General features: G+C 42.9%; 2 protein-coding genes across 3 annotated transcripts; one reads left to right on the top strand and one right to left on the bottom strand.

The window, feature by feature from the left end:
• The first annotated feature begins 704 nt into the window (after window positions 1–704).
• rnf207a (ring finger protein 207a) lies at window positions 705–20013 on the top strand. The gene is made up of 17 exons (XM_029502028.1): window positions 705–895; window positions 5575–5707; window positions 5922–6066; window positions 6352–6433; window positions 6521–6596; window positions 6948–7073; window positions 7770–7816; window positions 9338–9410; window positions 11298–11366; window positions 11786–11854; window positions 12851–12957; window positions 15721–15898; window positions 16445–16630; window positions 16863–16914; window positions 17010–17127; window positions 17513–17605; window positions 18237–20013. Exons 1-17 carry the CDS (start codon window positions 705–707, stop codon window positions 18370–18372), a joined length of 1881 nt encoding a protein of 626 aa, XP_029357888.1. The 3' UTR covers window positions 18373–20013.
• On the bottom strand, window positions 3041–4906 carry zpr1 (ZPR1 zinc finger). 2 transcript variants are annotated; one of them, XM_029502030.1, is made up of 2 exons: window positions 4669–4906; window positions 3041–4506 (listed from the first exon to the last, which is right to left on the bottom strand). In XM_029502030.1, the coding sequence occupies exons 1-2, from the start codon at window positions 4786–4788 to the stop codon at window positions 3460–3462; spliced, it is 1167 nt and encodes a 388-aa protein (XP_029357890.1). In that variant the 5' UTR covers window positions 4789–4906; the 3' UTR covers window positions 3041–3459. The 2 variants fall into 2 exon arrangements, with proteins under 2 accessions (XP_029357890.1, XP_029357889.1); XM_029502029.1 differs by having other exon boundaries at window positions 3041–4906.

Below are 20013 nucleotides of genomic sequence, written 5' to 3'. Positions count from 1 at the left end.
AATCTACTGAGCTATTTGCATGACAGCTATAATAAATTCACCAACTGATGAAGACCGCTACTTTTGGTTTATTTGTTTGTTTTGTAAAAAGCTATAAGTGGACCTTGAATCACAATTGCTTGGTCATGGTTTATTTTCCATCGTATAAATAGGACAACTGTGTTTCCAGCGATAGACAAACTTTATGTGACACTGATATGAAATGTCCTCTTTGTGCTTTGACAACACATGGGGGCTGGCATTAGCTGTGTGCTGTCAGCTGCCTGGCGGAGGAACCCCCTTGGCCTGCGACAAGTTTGTGCATTGCTGTCATTCCTGCAGGGGGTAGCTGATAGCAGCACTGAAAGGTGGGACAGAGGCTCTCTGTGCTTTCTGCAGACCTTTCTGTTGCATTTACGATACCTTTTATTACCTGGATATAATTTTTTTGTTGATATACTCATTGATTTTTTAATTTATTTTTTGTATTTTGGTGGATTGTGTGTTTTTGCTGAAGCTCTGGGAAGTTTTAACACATCTGAGAAGGTAAATGTCTTCACCTGAGTCATTCATATCACAGCTGGTTAAGCCTACATCATTATTGGTGGAATATTTGGACTTTTCACAGCTTTTCAGTTTGCTCATGTGTTGACGTGTCCTTTCTTACAATTGTCAGTAATGTGCTAGACTATCGGTCTATCCTCACACACACACTGTGTTTACAGATGGCTGGAGGAATCTTCACCAGTTTGGACAGTCAGTGTAATGTGGACTGTACCAGTGTCCACCCCCTGATGTGTCACCTGTGTCACGAGCAGTACCAGTCCCCATGTCTGTTGGACTGTTACCACATCTTCTGTGCCCGCTGTCTACGAGGCAGGACCAATGACAGCCGTCTGACCTGCCCCCTCTGTGGGTAAGAAATTGCACTGTGACTTTGATCACGGCCAATTTAGCCCACAGGTACATCAACCATCGACTGAAATTTGACGATATTGAGACCAAGGGTCTGTTATCAGTTTTGGTGGATTACTGGCACACTGAATTTGAACTACAGCCTCTTGCAGCTTGTATCATGCTGAAATTTGGTTATGATATATAATGAGCTGCTCAAATGTGATTGAGCAGTTTATCTTCCAAGTCAGAAATAATTTTGCCCCTTAATGGCCCTTGGAGGGTCACATTTCTTGTGTGAGCAGCCAAATTTCTCCCACAAGCCTGAGTTTTGGGCAGCATTGCTCAAAGGGATTCGTTCCGCATAAGTTGATTAGTAGATTGGTTTGGTTCATTCATGAGATTTGAGGACAATCCCATTGGTTTCAGAGAGCTTCAAGTCACTCAGTTTTGGTGTTAGGGAGCTGCTCAGTCATCTGTTGCCGGCCTGGTGAAGGTAGGGCAGGACTGAGTGGCTAGAACAGCTGCAGGGTCACCCCATTCTCTGATTTAGCTCTTGACCCAAACACTTAGCAGGGCCAGAAAGTTCCACTAAGACCAGTCATATGGCAAACAAAGCATACTGGCATTTGGTGACAGTGCCAGCAGCTTAGAGCAATCAAAAAGAGACACATGATAGGAATCCATGTCATATAATACATGACCTGCGGTTTGCAGTCACCTTCAGGTCTGTATTAGCTGTATCACAGGGGCATATGGAAATGAACCTCTAATGCAATGTGACTATACAATTACTGAACATCTTTTTCACTGTGCCAGGTACAACCTGACCGTTCCATGTTTATCTAAACCAAATATCCATCAGGATCAGGCGTGCTGGAGTGAGGATCTACACAGTCACAGTCTATTGCAGGGCAGTCACATAGACAATAAACCATGGGCAGTTTTCAAGTCGCCAGTTACCAGAGGAAACTCTTACAGCTACAGGGAGAGTATGCAAACTCCACACAGAAAGACCAAGTTTGAACCCACTGCATTCACTCCAGAACCTACCATGCTGTGATGCAACACTGCTAACCAATGTAGCAACATGCCATCCCCAAATTGATGCCCATTACCTCAGGTGTGAATTTATTGAGAACTGCCTAAAGACACATATATATCATACAACGCTGCAAATTCTGAAGATCTAAATGTTTGAATCCACACGGACCCAGATTTATTTCACACTTCCACAGTAAATTATAAGACAAATTATGATTGAACCCAACTTTCTTTTTCATAGCTCATCTGTGCTCACAAGTACTCCTTGTGAGTGAAAGCATTACTTTTATAAATACCTCAAGCTACTGAGAAAGGAGGGGAAAAGGGAACACTTAGTTGGTCTGCTTTGAAAATGACCCAGTGGGCACGGAGCCACTGAGCTCTGCTGTCTGGGCTCAGGCTGCAGGGGCCTGTTCTCTGGCAGATACTATTTCCAACAGCAGCAGCAGCCTGCAAACAGTCGCTCACTCAAGAACCGTGTAATCTAGGAATTCACTACTCTGCTATTAGTGGAACACATAAGTTGTGCGTTGCTATGAAAACTAGATAAAACGTTGCCTTGTAAAGCAGAGAAAGAAGAGATGGGTGGACGTGTTCGCATTGCTATAACTGAATGAAAATGAAGTGAACTGCCTAATATTTAAACGAAACAGACCTGTGTGACCAATGTTTGGGGGAAAAAAAAACCCATTGGATTTGCAATTGTTTATTTGCTCTTATCTAACAGTCATTTTTTAAAATGAGTCAGAATCTATTTCAATAATCAAAATATTCAGTCAGGTAGTAATGATGATCTGAAATGGCCGTAATACTGTGTCGCACTTGGTGTTTGGATTGGTGGCTAAAAAAACATGCTCCATGATAAAATAAACAAAGATGCCACTTTGGAACCCATGAAATGTCATTTTTCACCCATTCATGAAACTGAGATTGTTCCGTAAATCTATGGATACACTCACAATTCAGAGGTATTGACATTTTTTAAAAGTCTGTTCATTATAAAGCAGATATTCTGGCTGTACCTCTGACCAATTTTTCAGAAAATTACTATTCCAATACAATAGAAGCCTTTATGTCTTCTGTCAACATCTGCCAAATCAGAGAGTCAAGCTAAACTATCAAATTGAATAATGCTTTATTTCAAAGATGTCACGCTTGCAGGTGAATAAAAAGATTAATTTGTCACGCAGTTTGTGGTTCAGAGGAGAAATTAAATACTTTTAATCAAATATAATGGCGCCATCTTCTGGGATGCAATAAGAATGCAATGGACACTGGATTTATCTTCACTAAGAGCGACATCACTGTGTTTTTAAACAAACCAGGTTACTTTAGTGCTGTTTATACATTTAATCTATTTTCACTGTACACTGAGATAACTGAGGATTACCTCCACCATACTGATGAAAAAAAAAAAAAAAAAAGACATCCAGCCAGCGTTTAACTTAAATTGGATAAACATGACAGAACACATGGAGCAATATAATGACACTGGATGTTGGATTAATGAGTCATTCAGTCCTTTCAGTTGGTGCTGGTGGTTTAGTTGTCCTCTTGATAGCCCTCAGTCTTCATGTCATTCAGGCCAAGGTCTTCGTTCTGCTCAAAGGAGCGGGTGTACTTCTCCACCTTCATCTCGGGGTCGGCCTCTGGGGCGTACACGTTCTGCAAATAGCTGTTCCCTGCTGGGTCGTCCAGGATGACGTGGATGTCCATTTCTCCTGCGACGACCTTGTCTATCTTCTCTCCGAACTCAATCAGCTTCTGCATCTGGCTTGAGGGGCCGCTGTCCCCACAGATGAAGGGGTTCTTGGAGACGGTCAGGTCTTTGATGTCTTTTAGCAGCCCCTCCACAGTGGTGAACTTCCCACCCAGGGCTGCCATCCCCAGCTCAAACTCCAGCTCTGGGATGAGGACGGAGCAGGTCTCAGACTTCAGCACATCTCGGGTCATGTCTGAAATGTCGGTGACGTGCAGGGAGATCCTGGTGCCGAGTTCCTCTGTGGCTCCACCTGACTTCACCTCATTGGTCCGGTGGCCACAGCTGTCGCAGTTGGTGGCCATGATGATCACCTCCTTGAAGTGCGGTATCTGGACCAGCTTCATGTTGGTCGAGGCTGGCGCGTTGCATTCTGGGCAGTTGGTGTTGAAGACCAAAACCTCGTTCCTCATGGCCTCCAGGTCGTCGGCTGCCGGTTCGTCCGGGTCATCATCGGCCCTGAGTCCCAGCTGCTTGTCCTGCTGGACGGTCCGCTTGAACCGGGACACAGTGAGAGCATTGTCCTTCTGGGGGGCCATCGGGTTCTCCACAAAACTGTTCCCAGACGGATCCTCGATCACCAGAGTGAATTCGCTGTCAAGATCTTTCAGCTTCCTCAGCTTCTGGATGAATTCATCTATTTTCTCGGCCACCTCCGGGTCGGCGGCTCGTCTGACAGCCTGGTCCTGCTCCAGACCCGCGACCGCCCGGTCCAGCAGACCCTCGACGGTGGACAGCGAGCCTTTCTGGGTGAAGGGAGGGATCTCAAAATCCAGCTCGGGGATCCTGGTGGTCGCACTGTCGGATTTCACGACCTCCCGGTTTAAGTCCTGTTTTGTTTCGACCCTCAGCGTGTAGCTAATGCCGTGGTCCTGGATCCGGCCGGCGGACTGGATCTCGGTGTTGGACCAGCCGCAGTGGTCGCAGCTGAAGGAGCTGACGATGATTTCTTTAAAGAAAGGTATCCTGGTCAGGAGCAGGCGGGTCGTCCCGTTCCCGTAGCAGTTCATGCACAGACTCTCGATCTCGGTGGGCTGCGTGTCTTCGTCGTCGGCGCTGATATTCTTGAAAACGCTCCCGCCTCGCACGTTTTCTTCGGAAATAACAGACATTTTTTTTTTATTTTGAACTATTTAAAATGTTCCAAGTCGTGGAAAAACGTGGCAAACAACCCCCCCCACCGCTCGTTCACAGATGTCTCGGTGCTGGAACACGCTTGATTTAATTGTGTCATTCGGTTACTTCCGCATCTTCTTCTTCGACGGCAGTCACTGAGTCCAGAGTCCGCCTCGCTGCTGCCCCCTCAGGTCCTGCTTCAGTACTGCAAAAACCAAGGTGTCGACTTTAAAATCAGATTTATGTTGGGGGGATTATTTTTTATCCATGTTCATGTAGTTTTTATTAACCTTTCATTTGATTCTAGCCTAATTTTACTCTCTATTTTGCTTATCTCTGTTAAAACAACATTTATAATCTACTTGAATTTGGTGATGCCTTTTTGTGTTTCAACGCTATTTCATTTGTTGTTTGAGCTCGCGTTTTGTTTTTTTTTTTGTTTTTTAAGTTAGGGAGTTTCATAGATTTGTCTTCATGTTTCGTTTGTTTCAATTCTCTGCATGAACATTTTTTTCTTTTCAAGCTTTTGTTTCTAATTCATTTTCCCTTTCTAAAACTGTTTTGGAAGGATCTCACTGTTTCTAGATTCACACGAAGAAGCATGGTGTAAATGTTTTTTTCCCCACTTTGGTCAAAGCAGGGTATGATAAAGGACTTTATCTCAACATTTTTTTCTTTTTACTTATACCGTTATACTTAATTAAATGCTTAATCACTTTAAAGGATATTCAGAACTATGTGATTCTCTCTCAGGCTGCCTGATGATGTGTCTTTTGCCACAGATATCCTTCCATAGTAAAAGGGAATAACGCTCTCCCACCAGAAGACCGTCTGCTGAAGTTTCTTGTCGACAACAATTCAGACACTGAGGAGACAGTGCAGTGTGCCAACTGTGACCAGGAAAGTAATAAAAAGGTACTAAACTATCTGGAAAAATAGTTTTGGTGGAAATTATACAATCCTGGCGAAAAAATGTGATGCCCATTCACTTCAAAGGTACAAATTCTGCTGCTGTATGTTGTGTATATATTGTGAACATAATGAAATATTCTACAATTTACCATGAATCACTTAAAAACAAAACTTACCTTGGTTTGTCATGTCGTTGTTTGTTCTTTTTTCTATACAGGACCAAGGAATGATGTACTTCTGTAACACTTGCAGCCAGCCACTGTGCGGTGCCTGCAGGGAGCTGACTCATAAGGCCAGAATGTTTTCCCACCATGAGATCGTGTCCTTGGCCAAAAGGACTAAAGCCAAACACAGGAAGTGCTGTAAGTGCCAACAAGGTGTTTTTACACAATGTCACTCATAAGAACTGCAGTTCTTCCTTTTTATATAGTATATTTATCACACTAACAATCAAATGCAGTTTCTTGGGTAACCTATTTCATGAATGGTGGTAAACTGCAGCGGGAGGGGAAGACATCAGCCATGAACCAGACATTAATTTGTCTCCTGGAGTATGTTTGTCATAAAAGCAGCTGACTGGAAAAATGGAAAACTGAAATTCTGACTCTCTTGTTGGCTGCTTTTAAAAGGCATCTGTGTCTCCACAGCTCTCCACGAGGAGCCCTACATCCTATTCTCAACAGAGAATAAGTCTATGCTTTGCATCAAGTGCTTCAGAGACATGCAAGTGTGAGTGAATCCACAACACAAAATATATGACTGTCAGAAGTTCTCTCTTCTCTTCTCATTAAATTATCTGTTATTTCTCTGCTGCAGGGAGAGTCGGACTCACTGCATTGACATCGAAACAGCTTATGTGCAGGGGTGTGAGATGTTGGACCAAGCTGTGCTGGTGAGAGAATTCTGTTTGTTCAATCTACATATTTATGGGGAAAAAAAACATTAACAATATAAATAATTCAGGCACTCAGCAGTGACTTTGCAAGATGCAACATATGTGCACTCAGAATAGTTTTAGTTCATCATAGTGCATTATAAAGATCTAAAATAAATATCCAAATATATTTAATTTTTAACAATATTAAATTAAAAGCAAAAAGAAGCAGCTGATTATATGTCTGAACAAAATCATTAAGAAGAGAAGAAGCTGCCATGCCTGTACAGGTAAATCATGACAAATCAGGGACAGTTCAGTAACAACCTCCCATTTACAGTGATCCTCCTCCTCTCTCTCCCGTTGTAGGTGGTGAAGGAGCTGCAGACCTCGACTCGAGAGGCCATCGTCCTCCTCAGAGCGATGATAGGAGAAGTGTGTCTAAATGTGGAGGAAGAAGAGAGTGCAATCTGTGGTCTGTTCAACAGTTTGCAGGTTACACGGTGACCCTAATGTGATGTATTTCCTCAATGAGTCATATGAGGGACACCTGCACATGGACTCCCAACCACAAATGATATATGAATCGTTTAGGTACAACCTGGTCACTGCACCTGTGCAATTTTTGCACCACTGGGCTGACAGCAACTGTGATGATTGGTATGGTTAATCATTGTGAATGCCTCAGAGTAAAAACATCCCAAAAAACACATAATAATATTATTAATTGACAATGAAAAAGCAGTGATATATATTCATAATATTTTTATGCACTGTAATATGCACGTTTGATCAAAACTATGATATTTCGATCAAGAAGCTGAATATCTAAATTCTTTCTGTCTCTATGTCGTAAATAACTTTGTGGTTTGGAGACAGTTCAGGCTGCTCTCTTCTTCTTTAATGTTGTAGTCTTACACCTAAATCCCATCTAACCAATAAAACGGATGAAAGTGTAGCGCTCCTCAGTCGTTACTGCAGCCCGGCCACTGGATGGCTCTGTTAACCTAATTGTGAGGGGAACTGTATTTCCTTTGCACTGTGTCCAAGAGAGGAGTCACCACAATGTGGAATTTACACCTATTTTTTTCCCACAATCTTGAAAATTCATTAGGTATTAAGAGCTCAAGGCCATTTCCGCAGCAGTGTGAGGAATAAAATAGGCTTTTTTTCTCTGCTCTCATCTGACAGGAAAAACTAACAGAGAGGAAGAAGATTCTTCTGAGAGCAGCTCAAAGGTAAAAATTAAATATGTTAAGATTTACTGTTTGTACACAAAGATGCTCTTTTATTGCCACAAAGCTCGTGTTTCAATATTTATTAAATTGAATGCTATTATTCTGCTGTTACTGGGTCACTTCAAACATTTTCCTTTGTATCAAGCTGTAATGTGCTCAGAGTGATGAATAGCAGCATCATGCTCACAGTGAAATAATCTCCCTGCCTGCCAAGCACATTTCTTGAGCGGAGTGCCACTTCATCAAGGCATTATGTTGAATTAAAATCACTTCAGTAGGATTTCAATGTTCAAACTGCTACTGTTAGTTGCAGCTTGTGCCTGGATCCTGGATCCAGTCAATGAAAATGAACACTGAAAGGTACTGGTGATTGTGCAGTACATAAATCATAGACTTTCTCAAGTCCATAGTATTAACAGCCGCTACTGCGGCAGAAAACCTATAGGAACCAACATATTTCCTCCATTTTTACATTAAAACAGAACAGTACATTTTGCACCAACTGCAGGGCCCACTGAAACATGAGCAAGTTGCATCCCAATACTGCTAACTTTGTAGCTGTTTACCTTTGCAGGGACGGGATTGTAAGGTGATAAACAACGCAGAAATTACCTTGCAATAACAGGCCACTGATAGCCTCCCAAACCATTAATTTAGAATAGAACAGAAAAGCCTTTATTGTTATTGCACAAGGATGCACAACAAAATTGAGGGGGTGCAACTGTGCATGTTTAAAGTGCTCACCAAAACAAACACCAGAACAGAGAGACGTAAGCCTCGGCATCTGAGCACGCCACCACATTGGTTCAAAAACATTAACCCACAAGTAAAGTAATTAAAAAATTTGCACCATCCCTCCAGGAATCATTCAAGTTTGATTTAATGCCATCCAAGGTTTGTAGCTAATTAGCTGTGGCACAACCAAATGATTGCACATCAGTGAGATTTGATGGAAAATTAATGAGTGATCGAATATATATTTTTGTACTTTCAGACAAACAGGCGTCGCATTTGTGCTTTTGTTTTCTTTTCTCCCTCTCTGTGTGTCAGCAGGCCCCCATGTACAAACAACACAAATGTCATATGTTTAAAAAAAAAACAAAAACACTTTTCTCGTTCAGTTTGCGCTCCATGCCGACGTGTTCATGATTGAATGAAAACAATTTTGTGCATGTGAGTGAGTGTATCGGGTTGCTCTCTGTGGTGATCTTTAATGAGATTTTTTTTTTGCGCCCACTGTCCTCCATCTCTCTCTCTCTCTCTCTCTCCATTGCCTGGAAGCCCTCCAGTGGCTGGGTTCCTGGAAGGGTTTTAAAGGCTATTTATGTCAGCCTTTGTGTGTCCAGCTCCGCGTCTGCTCCTATGTGTTTGTTACAGGAGAAGACAGATAGATTAGCTTCTGGAAAAATGGAGCATGCTGTTTGTGGATGCACCTCCTGAACAGGATCCTCGTGCATTTCGACAGGCACGGACATCAAGGTGTAGCTTTACATGTCCATGTGTTTGTGTGTTCGTCTGCAGTCAGCATGAGGAGAAGGAGAAAGCACTAAAGGAACAACTGTCACACCTCACGACCCTCCTACCAACCCTCCAGGTAGAGTTGACAAAGACCTGATAAATGATAATCAGACAAAACCGGTCACAAATGATCACAACTGTTGTGTTTACTATTATACTGAAAGGATACTCAGGATACTTAAAGGGCATATTGCAGGTTAAACCCCACTTTGAATCAATGTTTAGAAAAATAATATAGGAACAATTTTTTCTTCAAAATATATTGGTAAATATATCAATTAGGCCTGTAGAGTCCTTTGATTTTACTTCCGCATCCGAAGAAGCTAAAGCGGAAGTGACGCAGGCAGAGGGAGAGCAGTGAACCTGGGCAACAGGAAAACAATTGATGCCGATCTCAGTTTTGGCACAGAAGAAACGTTAAATGTGTACAGTCACACACACGACTTCGAGCTTGTTTATGCGCCCCAGAGACCAGGGGGAGACCAGTGGGAGAGTAGATGGTCAGAGGAGAGCAGGGCAGGTGGTGTTAGCTTATGTAATATTGAGTTCATGCCATAATATTGCACAGATTACCATCATATGTCCAGCAATAGCAAAATTATTAATGGTCATCTATTACATGCAGGAGTATTGATACTTGCAAATAATCAAAATGATCTTGATGAAGTGCCTCATACTCATAATATCCGTCACCATAACAAGGTATAGCTGTGCTACTGCCGCCGGAGAGAAACACTTTGGTGATCCACGTTTTGTTTGATAGGTGCTTGTGTGGGAAATGCGAGGCCATGACCGCAGCCGAGGAGAGCATGTGCTGCAGGGAGGTAGAGGCCTGCTGGGCCTTAGTGGAGGATGTCACCCCCAGGCTCCAAGTACAGGGCTTCACACAGCACCCAGCATTTGATGTTTGCTGTCTGAATCCCTCTGTGCTTCAGATAGCCTACATACACTACAGACAGGAGCATGGACCTCTGCAGGCCAGCAGACACGAGTATGTTATGTTTAGGGCTGAAAGTACTCCGGGGAGTGTCGTTGGAGGGTTAGGGTTAGGGTTAGGGTTAGAGCAGTCAACTGAGCTCGTCCATCAACACAGCTTTCCCTCTAAACCAAACGAACATCACCAGCCAATCAGCAGCTGTGGACAGTAACAAAGTAAATTGTCCCAAAATACAGTTTTTGAGTATCTGTATCCGATGTCCTGACAGGCTGGAGTTTGTGCAACCTCCACAAACACAATAATTTGCCATGATAATGACAAATGAATGCAATACAACACTACTGAAAACACACTGACTCTCTGACCCATAACTACCTACTCCAACTACAACTCCGTCTGGCTACGTCATATGACGCGTTGTTGAAAAAAGAGAAGAGAATTTTTGGAGGCTTAGCTCAAAACTTTTTTTTTTTTTTTTGGACTAAATTTGCACTCTTATGTCTTGAAAAAAATTCAAACCTCTTTTAACTTTTCAAAGGGTAATTTTTTTTAGACAAGATTATAAATACATCTCAAAAAATGTAACCCTTTAAGTGACTTAAGTAAATGCGTAAATGCAATAGTGAGTACTCCTTACAAATAAAACAGTCACACTTTAAGTGTAAGCGCAGTTGAGATCATTAGCGGGGAAGAGAAGATGAGAAAACCAAAAGTGGTTCTGTTCTTTTGTTGTTTGTTCGTTAAACATTGAAATATTGAAACCTTTTGGGTTTTGGGTCAGTTTTTTTTAGCTGTTGCCTGTGCACTGCGTTTTACAAGCCTAAAACTGGAACAAAAACTGTAGCTGACCAAACTTACTTAGTCACTTTCTGCCGCCGCCCTTTGGGGATGATGAGCGGAGGAGAAAAAGAGTGCACTTCATTGTCGGATGACTTTCATATCATTTAACACCATTTTCACTCCTTCGCTGTCTCACTTTAGATCCATCTCGTTTGAACTTTAACCTCAATTCTCCGACGCTTTCAGGTTCACCTTGTCACCTGTTCGGCTTTCCTCAGCTCAGCCAACAAGTTCGAGTTTTTGGACATGGGCTACGTGAGTACTGCAGCAACTGGAGGAGTGTAAAACACAAACTCTGCTCATTATTATTACTATTATTTGTATTTTTATTATTTAAGATAATGTGAATATGTAGTTACTGCACTGTGATGACAGACATAAGATGGTGAAGGAAACAGGGAGTGGGAGGGGGAAAGAAAGATCATTATAAGGTTAATGTGATATTCTGCAGGTACTTGACGGTACACTAGGGATGACACGTCACTATTGTCTCTGATTCTGTTACTTTGCATCACAGAGAAGTTTGTTCTGAGGAAGTTTTGTTGGGAAGACAGAAATGACAGCGTTAGCACTGTGAGATGCAATGGATTGCTCTTTAAATGGAGGCTGTCCATGACGTCTCTGCGAGGTGAAACGGGTCACTGAATCACACGCGGGTGTTCTTGCTTACACAGCAACTAATGGAGCGGCTGAAGAGGATTGTCAAGCTCCCTCATCGACTAAGACCAGTGCAGAGCAGCAAAGTGAGTGGGTACAGTGTTGATCCAGAGCTGGAAAAGGTTACACTCAGAATGAAATCTACTGCAGAGCACTCAGTGGTCGTTTCACTTGTTCACTGAGTAATTTAGCCTTTTTTTTTTTTTATCTAAGGCCCTAAAGCCCAGAACCATTTCACACAGGAAACTGGGTTCAATGCCTTTTAGAGGCAGCTTTGTTTATTAATCAATCTATCAGATATAATACACATTAGCCAAAGTCAGTATGATGTAAATGGATTGGATTTATTGCACATGAAAAGAAGCAAGGCAAAATGAGACTTCACTAAGGATCACAGCATTATATATGTAGGGTTAGAACCCGCAGTGCTCGTGTTTTAAGGTTGCCAACATATTATTGAAAGAAAAAAAATGTAAAAAACTTCTTTCAGTTTAAAAAAATGGTTCATTTTCAGCATAAAGAAACTCAAGGTCCAGTTAACTCAAGCCCGAGGATAACAACAGCAAGGAGACCTTGAACTGAGATTACAATGCCAAAATGATGATATTCCTTTTTTTGTAAGTGGACAGGATCCTATGAATTCACAAGTGATGCAGCAATTCAGTATTTAACGCGGCTACACTTGTCTCTGCTACACAGACTCATTTAGCAGTGATTAGTAAGAGGAAGAACCAACAGAGGGCATCAGTTAGGAAGCTGTGTGTGTCTGAACTCCTCCTTCTCTCTGAGTGACGAAGTTCATGTATATTGTTGGTCCTGAATGTAAACAGACAGTGTAGAGGGAGATGGAGATTTCTCCCTTTATGGTAATGAAAGTGATCCTTCGTTTATTTATTTATTTTTTTTATGGTATGTTTTTCATTGAAATTATGATATTGAGAACAATATTGTTAATGTTGTTAATTTGTTTTTATTACATCACATCATATAAATCTGTATATACTGCATTTTATTAAGAATAATATAAAAAGAAGAATTTGTATGGGCCTCCAGATTTAACGCCGGTGTTTGTCTCATGTTAGATCAACACAGACTACAGAAGTGAGTTTGCCCGCTGTCTAGAGTCCTTACTGCTGCTTGGACAGCGCTGCCCTCCCTCCGTTGCCGGATCTACAAGTGCAGCAGCAAGGTACGATCGGTTACCTGCTGCCAAATGTCACAAATGTAATTTACTAATTGATCCCTTCCTCTCAGGTTGTGTTTTACAATGTGCTTTCACTGCCTGAATATCAACATGGCATCATTTGGATTCTTCCAAGAAATCCAAACACCCCCCCCCCCCCCCCCCCCCCCTCCGCCAAAGCAACGTCTGTCCAGAACATTTCACACTTGCAGGCATCCAAACTCAAAATCCCCAAATGGTTTGCAAGTACAGATGGTAGACAGCCATGGCTGCAGTGAGAGGAAGGGAGGCGCCACGTTGAGTCCCACTATGGCAGTTATCCTGTCAGTCTGGGAGCTCTGGACGCTGGTATGTTTACATAAGTCACCTTGTTGTATGGAGGGCTGGGGCGGGGAAGATGAGACGGAGGCACTGGATCCTGTTTTAGAAAGTTGCTGTGGTCGGGGCAGGAGCACGGCACATAACATTTGGGAATGGATAGATTGATGGAGTGTGGTTGGATCCGGTTTCCTGTTTGACATCTTGTCAGTGTGCGGCCTTGTATTTGTTGCAATCGAGGGAAAACCACAACATCAGAGCATCCTTATAACTCAACAGATTGCTCTAAAAAATTGTGTGAAATCCCCAGTGAATGTAAATACCGTTATCCATCTTTAGTTGAACACCCATTTTCATCATTTTTCCGTGCTCCGCATCGTCACATCTACACACCCTCCCCTGACCGATTCTTTTTTCCCCCCAGCGTCTCCCAACTGTTCGCAGGTCCTCAAGCCCACCCACTAATGCCAGCATACTGACTCTAATGCTCCTCTCCAACTTGTTCAGCGTCCTGCCAGTGCAAGATGCAGAGTGGGCAGGGATTGGTGGGCCCGGCCGGCTGGCACTATTTTTATCGTAATTTCACAGAACTCTCTAGGATTCATCTGGAAGTCGGCACACAGGGTGCGACCGGGCCACTTTGTTCCAGGGCGCTGATGTCACCGCTGTAGCACAGGCAAAGTCTTTGATTGGCGTCACTGGTGGGAGGACAGGAGCTGGGTGTGCAGAGGATGACATGTGGCAGAGAGAGTGGGACACTTGCTTTAGACAGGTCAGGTCTTCTGTTGCATCAACAATAGGCACGAAGGCAGAAGGAGAAAGAGGCCAGCAGACCCCCAGGTAACTGTTATTTCATCATTTTAAAATCAGTGCCGCGGAGTGCCGGGAGTATTTGGCATGTGCCAGCTTTCCAGCGGCATGTACTGAAATATTTATGACTGGAATGAAAGTGGAAGAAGACGTGCTTCATGGAGTGAACCGGTTGTGCGGCACCGGAGACTGAGTCCCACTCTTTTTGTCAAATATCTGTTTACTCTAATGTAAGATAAAGATGACGGTGGTTGTATGACATGCTCAGCTTTGCAATTTCACGAGTGGATTCCATACTTCGGCTCTCAGACACAGGAGGAAAAGGGCTGGTTCAGAAGCTGCCCACATGCTGTAGACTGTCACCCACCAGAGCATCTGAATGTCTTGCTGTGTCTGATACTTCCTCAATTGCTGTCTGAAAGCCCCCCCCCCCCCATCAGCCGTTAATGCAGGATACAAACCAGGCACGGACTGATGAATGGTGAGCTGACGGTCCCCATAAATTCAGTAGAAGTTGTACAGAAGTCTTTCCATTCAGATGAAGCTGCTTTAGTTCTGACAAATTGTGTAATTGGATAACAAATGTATCGCAACTCGAGAGCGATTCGTTCACACCCCAGAGCAGCTTCTGGCCAGAATCCAGGACCAGGTTCAAGAAGAATCTGTGCAATAAGTGTAAGCAGCTTTGTGCTTTATACAGACTTAGCCACACTTCTTGGAGGTGATGGTGAAGGGTTAAACTCTTTTCTTCTGCAAAGTGAATCGATTCTCTTCTCATGACAAAGCATAAGGAGCGAGTTTTCTCTCTGTCTCTCTCGCTTACTTTCTTTTTTTTTTTGGGGGGGGGACTCCTTTTTCAGAGCTGATTTATTTGCTTTGACCTATTGTTTACTTTTAAAGTACAAATCTCAAACCCCACTGATATTGAAAATTGATTTGGTTTATGGCAAAATGGAAACTCGGTGCTTTTGGAGGTAATCTGTAACAGGTTAGCACTTCACATTCTAACAGACAGAAAACATATCAAAGACACAGCTGCTGCACTAATGGAATAAAACACTCAGCTGCAGTTAAGCCGCCCAGGCTTAAGTGGTGGACGTAGACTTAGATATTTTATTGACTGAAGACATTACCTTGATTTGAAGGCATACCTTATTTGATTCTACATAGAGAAGGAACTCTAACAGTAAGTCGTATTTTGTGTATGAAGTCGAAAATAAAACATGCCATTTAATAATAGCAATCAAGGTGAATTTTTTGTATACAGTATGTATAAAATTCTCGGCCGATGGCAGCAGGAGAAAGCTTTGGAAACCAGCAATTGGGGGAAAATTAATATATATTCGTTGTTTTGAACAGTGCCTGGATAAGACCAGCACATATGAGCAGGTTTATATAAAATCAATACAGCCTGAGCAGAGCTGATGCTCCTGGATTCCTGCAAAGGTGTTATTGACCAATACGGTCAATAATGGGGTTCATTGTATTTGATATGAAGCTCTAACCCTCCTGTGGTTTAAGAGGCTGAAGTTAGCTACAGATAATGCTGATGGCCAAAACTGTCGTCAGATTTTGAAGTACAGGTTATTAATGTGAGAATAAAAAGGCGGTCGCTACTTCTTCTCTCCTCCCTCACTTCAGGCTCCAGTCTCCTCTTTTCATGTCCTGCCGCTCCCCGTCTCTCAGCGAGATGCCCCTGGGCTCTGTGTTGGGGCGGAGGCCCACTTCCCACCGCAACATCTGCACCAAGGTCCTCCTGGCCGAGGGGAGGGAGACCCCCTTCACCGAGCACTGTCGCAACTATGAGAACAGCTACAAGGTGAGCTCTGCGGTTACCTTGTGCTTTTATCCAGAACTGCATTCACGTGTTGAATCACAGGTTTGCAAGGAACAAGTTTCAAAGACGCTTATTTGCGTTATTTGTGTTATTGCCAAACTAGAGGAAGCAGTTTTATCTGGAAGTAAACTTCTAGATAGAGAGATTATTTGGTGTTATTAATGGTTGAGTTCTGGAAGAGGAAGGAAATAGTTCATTGCGATATCGTGACTGGAAATATTTGTTTTAGTGTCCATAAAACTCATAAATCTCCCTTATTCTGAGGCATGTTGGTGAAAAAGTGCTCCAGTAACTTTTCTTCCACAGTAGTGGATGAACAGCCAAGTCTGATCCTCAAAGTGGAGCAGCATGAATTCCTCCGGAAACACATCTTCAACCTGTCCGGTGGGCAACGAGGCTTTCATGCTCAGATGCACTTCACCTGGCAACTGTACACCCATCAAATCTCTGCTGTTTTAAAGACACTGAAGCACCTCTTTTTAGAGTCATGCCACATATAGTGTGTGTGTGTGTGTGTGTATTTTATAGACACTCCAGACAGAGATTCAGAATCTGAAGGACCAGGTCCAGGAGCTGCACCGAGACCTGACCAAGCATCACTCCATCATCAACACGGATAAAATGGGAGAGATTCTGGACAGGTCGCTGCACATTGACAGCCAGATAGCTGCCCAGTACTCCACCGTGGAAACTATGAGAGTCATGTTTGAGGAGGTGTGTCAGGTTTTCACAGGTCTTCCTGAAAAAGTTTCAGCATTTTATTTTTTCATCTCTCTGTGCACCTCGCTGCATACCAACAGGACAGTTCTCACCTACAAGCTGCTAAGAATGCAGAGCGAAAGGAGGAGGAGGGGGGGGGGGGGGCCCTGCAAATGTTAAGATGTCCTGTGAGTCAGAGTGATATTTGAATTAATTCAATCAGCTTATTTATTTTACTTCCTCACAGATCTGGGATGAGACATTTCAGAGAGTCACTAATGAGCAGGAGATCTACGAAGGTTTGTCTAAAACCTGTGACAGCAGAAGTTTTGCAATTACCGTGAAAAAAATTGAATTTGATTGATTTTTTTTTTTCTTTGTGCGCTGAGTGTAGCCCAGCTCCACGACCTGATGCAGCTGAAGCAGGAGAACTTCTACCTGACCACCATCGCCAAACAGATCGGCCCCTACATCTCGTCCATCGCGAAGGTCAAGGAGAGGCTGGAGCCCAGGTGTTGTATTTGTACAGTTTTACACTGATTGAGAGGAAACAAAAGCCCCTCTCGATATGAAGTACCACTTTTTGAAGCATGCAGCTTTTGTCTGAAGGAAGATAAAGAAAACAAATTGTGGATTTTGTCTTGTAATTAGTGTGCTTGCTTTATTTAATATGCAGATTTGGGGTGTATCTGTATCTGCATCTGATAAAATAAGCTTCTTTTTCAAATGTTTTTAATCAAATATATATTTGTGACATTTCCATTAGCACTGAGTAGGAACCACCAGGATCTGCGGGGAAATCACAGAATAAGAAAAATACAGAATGGCTTTGAATGTCATTTTACAGAAGTGTCAACGAAAGACGTTTATGTAAAAACTTTTTTTTTTTTTTTTCAGGTTCCAGGAGACTAAAGAGCACCACGATGACCGCACAGAAACAATGCTGAAAATCTATGAAGACAGCTCAATAGCAAAGGAAAGGCATGACAGGTATTGACATTTCCAATGTGGGTTTTTTTTTTTTTGTTGTTTGGTTGTTTGGTTTTTTTGATACGTAAAGTCCTGTGTTAGACACAATGTCAACCATATCTGAGTTAAAAGAAGTTTCATTAACATCAGCCAGAGAAATTAGTAAATTTATAAGCCACCACACAGCAGGGAAGGCTTTTTTTGAAAAGTGATCTGTAAAAAATTTTTCATTTTACATTTGATTGTGTGCATTTTATCACGTATTTCTAATCGAAGAGTTGCACTTTTTAGTAAATCGACCCCAGCAGGTTCCTCCCAGCTGGAGGATGACAAATGGTTTGACTTGTTATTTCTGATGGGTCTGATTAATAACTAATCTAATTAACAAGGCCGAGGTCAGGAAACTAAGCATGTAGTCGTGTTTCATCACTGAAATAATAAATCTGGGATCTAAATATGCAAATATATGTAAACAGAATTTTCTTATGGCAATGACAAAATCACAACAGAAGAACAACCATCATGTGGATCTATGACAATGAATAACCAGCAAAATCATTTCTCTGGCATCCCAATAATCATTTTTTTGATGGCTGTGCCAACACGATTTGTGTTGAATTTTTGTGTGAATCCTGTTTCTTTTTTTTGGCAGTAACAACCAGACCTGTGTCACAGACGAAGACAAAGGCAAGAACAACCGACCGGTGATCCTCCAGTCGAGGGAGAGCTCCATCAAGACCAGCCGTCCAGGCTCGGAGACGTCCAGCCACAATGAGATACCGTCATAAGCTCCCTGCCATTTGATTTCTGTCCCCCTCCTCCCTTCCCTGTCCCCGTGGAGTGATGTGCCTTAATTCAACTATAACAAGCCCAGGATGGTATGTGACTTCCTCCGCTGTCCAGATACTGCACATATCATTTTCTCAGCAGCGGGGAGCTGTCGACAGCTCCAAGGTGAGCCCTTGGATAGACACTAACTGAACGTGCTGTTCATACATGGAAGCCAGAGACTCACTGCTGTCAGAGCCTGACACAAAAAACCTTATTCAAAGGTAACAACTATCCACAATATTACTTTTGAGCCATGGACTGTGTGTAACAAGGGGAAACAACGGTCTGTTGTGTTTGTTCTGGTAAAATGATAGAACTGCTGAGCGTGTGAATTATCGTCGCTATTTCCTTGGCCTGTTGCGGAATTGCTTTTTTTGCAGGATCTCTCCTTTTGATGAATGACCAGGTCGGGAGATTGCTGAGCCACAGTGACAGCGCAGATGGAACGCAGCAAATCCAATGATGTGTGTGTCATTCTGGCTGTCAGCATAGGTCACATGCTGATTTGTGTCACGCAAGTCATCTTATACATCAGCCTCGTCCGAAACGAGGCAGCCAGGACGGTGTGTGCAGTGTGTGCAGTGCGTATTTTATTTTATTTTTTTCTGTCGCTTCTCCATCTACATGCAGAATGTGTAAAAGGGATTACAGAAGTGTGTGAATTTTACTGGGTTGGCCTTAATGTCGATCTCTGAGCTCTTTGGACTCACCACTCACCTCTACTCCAGCCGACGTGCTGTGGTAGGAAATATACGGTGTTGCTCTTGGTTCTCCTCTCTCTTCATCACACATCGCCGTCAGCAGCGTGCTTTAAGGCTTTTGCCCTGCAAGAAATCAGCCGGTAGCCCTCCTCCTCGATATAGTCTCCTTAATCAATCGCGTTGGTGTTTTAAACAGGTCCTGTGTTAAACAAGAGGAGAAACTTCAGGCGCCATAACGACAGGGTGATTTAGACGGGCGGCCGTATATCACCAGAATAATTTTAATTTGAAATGATTTCAGGAGATTGACCACCGAGTATTAGTAGAGAAAGGTGTTTGGGTTTTGTTTTGTTTCTTCCAAGAAAAGCTACATCTCCAAACGTGTGTCTTTACTGTACATATGGCAATAAAACGCTTGAATCTTAAATCTCCAGGAAACAAAGAGCTTAGGACACTGAAGCGATTCAAGGTGAGCTTCCTGCTCAGAGACAGGGACAGCCCTCGTTCTCAAGAAACGTGCGAGGATAATGTCGAGGAGCCGGAGCGGCAGCTTCAGTGAAAAAAAAAAAAAAGACAAAAATAAAAGGAGGTTATTTACATTACACTGCCAGAGCTAATGTGGGCATGTTCAGAGCCACCGCCTCACAGGAAGTATTGGGGTCACGCTGGCCTTAAGGACCGGTCCAGCTCCGCAGAGGAGTCAGAGGAGCAGATTCATTAAAAATACATTTGTGACAGCAGAGTAACAAATGACTGTGGCAGTGCTCTGGTCCTGCACACCCTCCCCACAGTCATTCATCATCTGCACTCATTGAACTACCAGGTCTGCGTTCACTGTTCATTATTCTCTCCCTCTCTCACTGAGCCTCTGCTGGGCTCCTTCACCTACTGCTCCAG

The sequence above is a fragment of the Echeneis naucrates genome, chromosome 5 (assembly GCF_900963305.1).
Source record: "Echeneis naucrates chromosome 5, fEcheNa1.1, whole genome shotgun sequence".
In the NCBI taxonomy this organism is placed as follows: domain Eukaryota; kingdom Metazoa; phylum Chordata; class Actinopteri; order Carangiformes; family Echeneidae; genus Echeneis; species Echeneis naucrates.
The sequence above is the reverse complement of the archived record's forward strand: the minus strand, read 5'-3'. Positions and strand labels throughout refer to the sequence as shown.